The sequence below is a fragment of the Hoplias malabaricus genome, chromosome 8 (genome assembly GCF_029633855.1).
Source record: "Hoplias malabaricus isolate fHopMal1 chromosome 8, fHopMal1.hap1, whole genome shotgun sequence".
Taxonomy (NCBI): Eukaryota; Metazoa; Chordata; class Actinopteri; order Characiformes; family Erythrinidae; genus Hoplias; species Hoplias malabaricus.
Window position 1 is genome coordinate 40,052,075 of NC_089807.1, and position 9,633 is coordinate 40,061,707.

The following is a 9,633-nucleotide window of genomic DNA, read 5'->3' on the forward strand; positions in this document are numbered from 1 at the left end:
TATCTACTGAGCTGTGTGTGCACACCCGAATGCCTGTGTTGGAGGTGGGTGCATATTAAAGTAGCAGAACTCATTAATTATATAAGTGTCTACAAATTTTTGGACCTATGGTGTCCCTTGTGGTCTTTGTAAGCTGCGTTGTTTGAGCTCGATTTGGACATACTGCCCTCTTGTGGCTGTCTCACGCATTGCTTTATATTTCATGCTCATGCTCTTCAGCTGGAACTTGATACTGATCTGTTTTTGTTGATATCTAATCCCCCGACCAAAAATGTCTACCCCCTATCTTAAGCAATACTCAACTGCTTTTCACCCACAGGACTGAATGAATTTTCATGCATGAATTACAGCATGTGAGCAGGCCTCTGCAGGATTGAACAATCTGCAGCTTGATGTACTGTAATATTGAGCTGTGTGTGAAATGAAAGTATCCGAAGCTCCTTTTTATCCTCCTCACTTGCTCAGTGCTGCTCTCCGTGTAATATCTCTCCATTCCTTTGATCCCTTTAAAACCCCATTCAGTCCGCAGAGTCCAGGGAGGGAATTAGACTTTAACAAGAGCAACTTAATCAAATATGTAGCCCCAGAATCCCCTTCTTTCAAAATGAATCTGTTTGGAACATATGTTTTAATGGTGTCTCCAACTCTGAAATATCAAAGTCATAACAGGGATATTGGGAGGCAGTACACACATACTGACTCCACAGTATTGAGTGGTGCATTGCTGACATGGGCTGCTTCTTTCTCCCATCAACAGTGAAGAGGATGCATACCCCTGACTACCGCACCTACTTGCGACTGTGGAACCAGGAGACCAAAGCCAAACCTGAGAACATGAAGCATCTGCCGAGACTCAACCAGGTACATGTCATGATTTTAATGAAAAAGCACTTTTTGTTTGTTTTGGTTTGGTTTTTATAAAAACAAAGGGTCTGGGTTCAGTATGCTAGGTTTTCTCTCTCTGCTCATGGCCGAGGAACAGTTTCGAATATGTAGAGACCTCCAAATAGTGAAAAGCATGAAACAAGATGAGGATGTTGGTCTATTCCTGATCCATAGATGGGTAATGTTGAAATGTTTTTGCAGTTTTAGATGACGTAATATGGGACAGCGCTAACTGCATGAAAGTAAACACAGACTGAAACTGATACAAAACCAAACAACTCTAGTTATGAATGAGATTCTTGTGTAATTTAAAAAAGTGAATGAGGGAGGGGTTTTTTCAGCATACATCTTGGTTTCACTTTAAAGGACGTGGGTCTTCTGAACATAAACAAACCAGACAGAGCAGTAGTTTCCCTGAATGGTCTGAATGTGGTCCTTTAATGAAAGGAAACATTCTAGCTATTAAACTTTTTCTCTCTGTCTTTTTATCAGGGTCAGTTCATAGAGCTGTGTAAGACGCTCTATAACATGTTCAGTGAGGACCCCAACGAGCAGGAGCTCTACCATGCTACGGCCACAGTCACCAGCCTGCTGCTAGAAATGGGTGAGGTGGGCAAGCTCTTCTGCAGTCCCTCCAGCAAAGAGGACGAAGACGAGGACGAGGACGAGGAGTATGAGGAAGACAGGCTCCCCATGCGCAGGAGAAAGCAGGCGAGGGCTCAGGGAGACCCCTTCCTCTCTTCCTCTGAAGAGCCCCAGGTCAAGCTCTCCAGCACAGGGCCTGGCGGCGCAGCGGATTCCGAGCTCAACTCCAGCTGCATCACGGGGCCCATGGAGGACATCAAGCTTGAAGACTCATCCCCCAAAGACAACGGCACGCCCTCGGCCATGCTCATCTCGGACGACGAGACCAAAGACGACACGTCCATGTCCTCCTACTCCGTCCTCAGTGCCGGCTCCCACGAGATGGACGACAAGCTGCAGTGCGAGGATATCGCAGAGGACACGGTGCTGGTGCGCAGCAGCGGGTCCCATGGCGGAGATGGGCCTCACGGTGGAGCTGGGCCTCATGGCACAGGTGGCCTTCCACACAGTGCCAGCATCGATAAAGACTGGGCCATCACGTTTGAGCAGTTTCTGGCCTCTGTTCTCACCGAACAAGCTCTGGTGCAGTACTTTGAGAAGCCGGTGGACATCACAGCTCGCATCACTAATGCTAAGAATGTGCGCAAAGTGGGCCAGGCACAGGTCTCCGTCAGTGACTATGAAATTTCTATCTCGGGCTAAATACCTGTGTGTTCCATTGGCCCATTCCTGCTTGCTGTAAATCAAGCAAAGACAGCTGACTATACATACTTACACACACACACACACACACACACACACACACACGTATCTCATCTCATCTCAACCACCATCTCCTTCAAAAGTCCATATATTTCTCTAAAGACACTGGATATTTTGGAACGAAAAGAAGTGGCTTGTGTATTTTCTCTAATGTGATTTCACCCTGAAGAATCTTGGTCAGAAAAAGAAGGACTGTGAATGACTCTCGCTCGCCTCAGACTGAAACGGACCTGATGGTGTTTATCCACGGAGAGGCTGAACGGACCTGTCCACATATTATTATATGCTACAGTGCGCTTGATGTACTTTATATGGAGTAACGTTGACAACTAACAGTATGTAATACAGGTAGACTGTGTATAGTAGTGTTGTGTCTACACTTTTACTGCCCAGTCAGGGTGTGACCAATCCTTGTCTTTGAAACTTGAATGGAAACGCTGGAATACTTTTGCCCAGACGTGTTACGGTTGCTAGTGACGACTGCAGGCTGTTTGGGTTTGGTTAACTTTATGCAAATTCTTATATAAGGACACCCTTAATCACACAAACAATTCCTCTGACGTAGTTGAGTGTAGGAATGAATGTAGGATGCACAGGACATGATGGAGATCTGGGTTTAAGGGAAGCTGTGAGGGCACAAGTGGAGGATGAGGATTGAAATGACCAAATTTACTGTTATATACTGTTCAATTTGTTTTATTTTTTGATTTTCTTCCTTCCGATAGATCACTACTATTTAAGGCTAATGTATAGATATTTTGGCAGCCTCTCAATCCACTGTCAACTGCTGTGTCTCCTTATTTGACAAATAGTGAACTAGGTAGGGAGCAAGTGTTCACTTATGGACTATGTAGTGTAATATGTGTCATATAGGAAAGCCATCTGGGAATCCTCACCTCTCTCTCTCTCTCTCTCTCTCTCTTTCTCTCTCTCTGTCTCTCCTTGTCTCTCTCTCCTCTCTCTCTCTCTCTCTCTCTCTCTCTCTGTCTCTTTCTCTCTCTCTCTCTCTGTCTCTCTCTCTCTCTCTGTCTCTCTCTCTCTCTCTGTCTCTCTTTCTCTCTCTGTCTCTCTTTCTCTCTCTGTCTCTCTTTCTCTCTCTCTCTCTCTCTCACTCTGTCTCTCTTTCTCTCTCTCTCTCTCTCTCACTCTCTCTCCCTGTCTCTCTCTCTCTCTCTCTCTCTCTCTCTCTCTCTCTCTCTCCTTCTCTCCTTGTCTCTCTCTCTCTCTGTCTCTCTCTCTCTCTCCTTGTCTCTCTCTCTCTCTCTCTCTCTCTCTCCTTGTCTCTCTCTCCTCTCTCTCTCTCTCCTTGTCTCTCTCTCTCTCTCTCTCTCTCTCTCTCCTTGTCTCTCTCTCCTCTCTCTCTCTCTCTCTCTCTCTCTCTCTTGCACCTGCACTTTGTTTTTCTTATTTTGCCATAAAAATGAGATACTTTACAATTCTGAACATAGACTACTATCCTTCACTGAGTGAACATAAGATCAGGTAGATTGCATACGGCCCTGTACTGAGCTCACCACTTCCCTGAAATGAACAAAGGTTTACAACTTTATTTCTTTCTTCATTTATTTACCCCCTCCCCCTGGGCGTGTGGCACGGCTGCCCACTTTTACGTACATCTTTTTTGTTTGTATTTTTTAAATCAGTTCTGACTGTTTTTACACTGCTGTTTTTATTGGTTTCTCTGTGGATGGTTTTAAGTGTACTCTAAATGAATCACTCTGACGTAATTAAAAGAACAGAAGGAATTATCCTATGCTACATATCAAACAGTGGTCTGCCTCTTTATTATTTGATGTATGTAGAGGTGGTGTGTATGCTACAACTGCTTTTTTTATGTTATGAGAGCTGTATAAAGCCTGTGAAATGCACTCAGATTAAGGTTAACATTCAGATGCTAACATTCTACACGCAGATGTTTTGGTTTGAATGAAGGCTGTGCTAAGGTCCAGATGAATTTAAAAGAAAGAGAACGCTCGATGTAAATGTTAGATATGGACCCGCAATGACATCATTCAGCCACCAGAGGTCAGCGAACGTATCCTTTTCATCTGTTTCATATGGGAGTTGTGTGGTTCTTTATGAGTTCTTGACTATTTCCAAACCCCCCTGTTCCATTTAATCTGTATTAGTGTTGAAATATCGATCACAAACGTAATCAATAAGGGAGCTGTATCATCACTGCTTCTTTGTAATGTTACTGTGGCCAGAGCCCACTGAGATCAGATGAAGGTGACTTGCTAAAGCCTTGTCTCCCTAATGAGGTTCCCTTCTCTTCCCAGGCTTGATACCAGAGCAGTGCAGCTGTAGTCAGCTCCCTCCACCTGGTCTTTAGGGGTTCGGCCTGCAGTTTCCAAAGCAATCACCACATGAAATTCAATAGTGGTAATATTAATATTAATACTACAGCCAATAGTATAAGTTAGGGTGACCAGACGTCCTCTTTTATCCGGACATGTCTCCCTTTTTAGACTGAAAAAATGTCCGGGCAAACGTCCGGGATTTTGTTTTTCTAGAGCTTACATAGAACTTCGAGAAGTTTCGTTCACAAACTAGTCCCGCCCTCCCCTACTCCGATTGGTTCTCTTGAGTGAGAAGGGGGCGTGGTGAAGTAGCCTAAAATCTTCTGATTGGACGGTCTGACTGTAGAGCTACCGTTATCGGTCGATAACCTTCTCTGTAAGCATTTAATTGGTCAGTCTGCACGTCAGTAGTCCTTGTTTACCTCAGGCAAAGCTCATGTACCTACCCTCATCTCGAGCAGCTGTATAAGTAGATAGTATAGAATAACTTTGTAGAAAAGCAGGATTTACAATAATCCTTCGCTACTTCTTTCGCGGATTCGCTACTTTTTCAAGGGGTCTTATGGCCGCTATATCGCGGATATTGAGGGAAAATCTAGGAAAACCGTGAAAGATGAATAACCCAAAGTATTTTTTATTATTATTTACATGTATTAGACTAGACCTGTAGGTGACAAAATATATAATTTACAAGTGTTTCTGACATACAGTACATGTATTGTTCATGTCCACATCCGAGTGAAATTTACGTACGCTAAATCACAGCTTAGGAATGACTCTATTAAAGAAACTGGTGGAATATCACATGTAGTTCCAGCTGAAAAACATTATAGAATGACTGTTTAATGCAAATGGAGGGTTTTAAAAGTCCAAATACTCGTTAAATACACAAAAAAATATGTTTCCTTTACTTCGCGGAAATTCGTTTTTCATGGAACGCATCCCACGCGAAAAATGAGGGATCACTGTATTGTGTTTTAAGCAATAATTTATGTTTTATTATTTAATAAATAAATGATTATATATAGCTGTATGCCAAAGTTTGCACAATTTAACATAAGTGCCACCTTTAAATTTATTTCCCCTAGTACAGAGGGCCTCAAATACTGACCTAGGATCCAAGTTCCAGGCCAGAATTTTAAAATGGCCGCCTGGTATGACACTGTAACTGCAACTGCTAATGCACCTGACTTGCCTGGTATAGTGGTGTACCCACTGTTTTAATATCCCAGCCTGGAACATGGATTAAAGTCTAGATTTTGAAGGTCTCTTCTCTAGAGGATGTGGTCATTTATTTTCACACAGAAAACTACAAAATATCTGATTTGACCCGGAAGGTTCACACTTTTGCTAATGACTGTAGATGCGCTTTGTAGCCCATTGATCAGTGCAACATTTATTCATCTGTGTCTAAAAACATAGGCATCGTTTGGCTGGTAGATCATTCTCCACTGCAATGACAGTGACGTGGAAGCGACATGGTCTGTGAGGTGAATGTACTCAGTTTATTTGTATTTCTTCATGTTTCTCTCACACATTAGGAGTGCTGACCTGCAGACTGAAGAGGACTCTGTGCGTATGTTTGTGTTGGAGCAAGGTCAGTGGTTCGGCTGGTACGTTTCTAACAGGGAGTTCTGTGTTTTGACCGCACGTTGTCAACATCTTGAACGTTTTATCATGTTTTCAAACTGTTTTTGCGCAGATTTTGCAGTGTGGCTGGGAGCACTATCCTGTTGTAAAGACCATTGCCACTGGGGAATAACTTTGCCATGAACAGGTATTGCCCAATGACAGGACTGTGCTTGTTCTGCAACAATGTTTAGGTAGGTGATGTGTGTAAGTAGTATCCACATGGACACCAAGGTTTCCCACCAGAACACTGCCCAGATCATCACACTGCCATCTTAGTGCCATTCATTCAATGTAAGTGTGGTTTGTCACACAAGGTCACGTTGTTCCATTGCTCCATTGTCCAGACGTGCCATTTTAAAGGTGCCCTGAACAAAACATTATGGCTACTTTTCAGATGATCACGCTTGCACGTTTTTCCTGCTTTCAACTTCAACAACTGATTGTCGATAGAATGAATGTATGCTTCTGCAACTATAACGGAGTATCCAGCTGAAACTGGTGTCTCCACAGTGAGTGGCTCTTGCGTAACCTGCCCATATTCTGCGTAATACACTTAGCAAAACATGCAATGAAGCAAGTCTCTTATCTGTCCCTGTGCGAACTTCAGCCACAGCGTCATTCCGTGTCCTCCATCTGAACCACAGTGATGGAGATCAACCTGTTTACTATTGTCCAACATTTTAGCTCATAGACCGCTCTGTCAGAAACCTCTTCCTTGTACTTCCTCTCACTGGCCAGTTTATTAGAACCATCTTCCTTTGTACCTCTAGGTATACCTTTAAAGACTGTAGCCCTTCAGTTTTGCACAGTTTACGTGAAGCTAATTAGGAAAGGACTATTACAGGGGACACTGCTGAGCAGATAATTTTTGGGTAAACTACCGTTCTCAGCACAGCCAAAGACACTGCATGCTTGTATGCGTATTTGTATGTAGTGCTGATATGAAAAATCCGTGTTAAGTTGTCCACCACCCAAAAAATACCCAGACAAGGGCTGCTCTGTAGTCAGAAGCTTACAACCAGTGACCAGTGGATGTAGCGTTAAATCAGACTGTATCATATTAATTTTTAACATCATTAGTTTGACTTTTATGAATCTGTTGCATAATGCTTATTAATCATTAATTTTTAAAATTTTTGTTACTCTGTTGTTGGAGGCTGGTCACAGAGTTGCCTTGTCCCCTAATGACAAGGGTGATGTTAGGTAGCTTGCTGTGGCCTTGTAAAGTCATGGACTAGGGTTAGAAAAGTAGAAAGCCCCCTGTCATTGGCCTCTGAGGCACTGGAACTGTAGTATTTAGTGAGTAAGAGCACAATCCAGTACCTTTGGGATTGGAGTTGGAGTGGAGTTTGTGGCCTAGAACTAATCAATCAACATCAGTACCTGGACTAACTACTGCTTTTCTAATCAATTCTTGCAGCAGTGCTTTCCCAGATGGGTCGAAACTGTTACTGCAGCAAAGCAGAACACATTTCCAGTTCTTATTAATGCTGTGGGAGCAGTTTTCTCTGAACTTTTTGCTATGTTTGCATTGTTTTTTCATTTATTTTTTGGATACTAAACGTTACTGATATAGAAATACTGCCTCATCCACAATCTCACCTATATCTGCATATTCCTGGGAGATGAAGGTTCACTCATTAGATCTAATAAACATGGTTCGGCTGGGCAGCCAATCACATTCCCCTCGCCCTGTGAGCTGTGCTGTGATTGGCTGTGCTGTGGGTCGAGCCCCTGTCCTTATGTGCTCTTGCTCCCTGTGGACTGTTGGAATTCATTTCCCTGACACAGGTTCAGCTGAGTCATAAAGTGGAAGTTATTAACTGGAGTGACAGCCCGTTTAGTTAAAGAACAGATGAGGGAAGGCAGAGTAGAACAGCTGATTTGTGTCAGATTAAGGCCAAGGCTGTTAAATTAGATTTATTTAGATTTAATTATTCAGTCATTCAGGGACATTTCACTAATCAATTATGTAACAAAAAGGACAAATTGGTTCATGGCTGCAAAACATAACAGCAACTCTACACTCTCTGAAAAATTGGCATTGTGGTGGTACCCTCAAGGGTTAATATCGGTGTTATTTCTCACATATTCAATGTACACTGTCAAAAAAAAGGGTCTGTACAGGTACATTATTGGTCACTAAAGGTACAACAGTGGTTTTAAAGTCCAGCTGTGTTCCCTAAAGGTACATTACATTCTCTTCTATAAAAAGAAGGGTGATTTTGTTTGTCTGGGAGATGAAATCAATGCAATTGAAAAACCTACAGTTTAAATAGAATGTGATGGGAAAATGCAATACAACATTGTAATGAGATAATAATGATGATAATCCACCAATATCCTCTATAATGAGGGTTATACACAGATACATCCTGATTGAAGCATATTGGGCTTGAGGTCATGACCTTTAAGTGTTTATTACATAATGTACTCAGGTCATGACCCTGGAGTGGGGAGGGAAAGTGCTTAACATTGCACTTCTGTAGTTAAATTAGAGAAGTAAGATCTTTAGACAGATCGGAGAAGTCTAATAAAGATGTTGAAGAACATCCTGACGTTATGCTGACAAGAGAAAACAAGACAACAGAAATATGTATAGCATAAAATGGAGCAAAATTGAGCAATGAGACATGTTGTAATAATGACCGAATGGTACACTTGACCATTGGTGTACGTGACAAATGCAACAAATGTTTGGATTAACTAGACCCAGACACAGGGAGAACACACCACACTCTTCACAGACAGTTTACCCGGAGGAAACCAACGCAGACACAGGGAGAACACACCACACTCTTCACAGACAGTCACCCGGAGGAAACCAACGCAGACACTGGGAGAACACACCACACTCCTCACAGACAGTCACCCGGAGGAAACCCACACAGACACAGGGAGAACACACCACACTCCTCACAGACAGTCACCCGGAGGAAACCCACACAGACACAGGGAGAACACACCACACTCCTCACAGACAGTCACCCGGAGGAAACCCACGCAGACACAGGGAGAACACACCACACTCCTCACAGACAGTCACCTGGAGGAAACCCACACAGACACAGAGAGAACACACCACACTCCTCACAGACAGTCACCCGGAGGAGACCCACGCAGACACAGAGAGAACACACCAACTCCTCACAGACAGTCACCTGGAGGAAACCCACACAGACACAGAGAGAACACACCACACTACTCACAGACAGTCACCCGGAGGAAACCCACACAGACACAGGGAGAACACACCACACTCCTCACAGACAGTCACCCGGAGGAAACCCACACAGACACAGGGAGAACACACCACACTCCTCACAGACAGTCACCCGGAGGAAACCCACGCAGACACAGGGAGAACACACCACACTCCTCACAGACAGTCACCCGGAACAGGACTCGAACCTTCAACCTCCAGTGGGACCTGGAGAGCTAGGACCCAGAATTCTGTAAAGCTGCTTTA

The 9,633-nt window shown here is 43.5% G+C and overlaps 1 protein-coding gene across 1 annotated transcript in view; it reads left to right on the forward strand.

Annotated features, from left to right (window-relative positions):
* Positions 1-3,226, forward strand: part of tbc1d9 (TBC1 domain family, member 9 (with GRAM domain)) — a 34,958-nt gene extending 31,732 nt beyond the window's left edge. Inside the window, exons 20-21 of the mRNA XM_066679296.1 lie at positions 758-861; positions 1,378-3,226. Of these exons, the coding sequence (XP_066535393.1) occupies positions 758-861; positions 1,378-2,172 (899 nt within the window). The 3' untranslated portion in view covers positions 2,173-3,226. The remainder of the gene's footprint in view (positions 1-757; positions 862-1,377) is intronic.
* Positions 3,227-9,633: the final 6,407 nt, after the last annotated feature.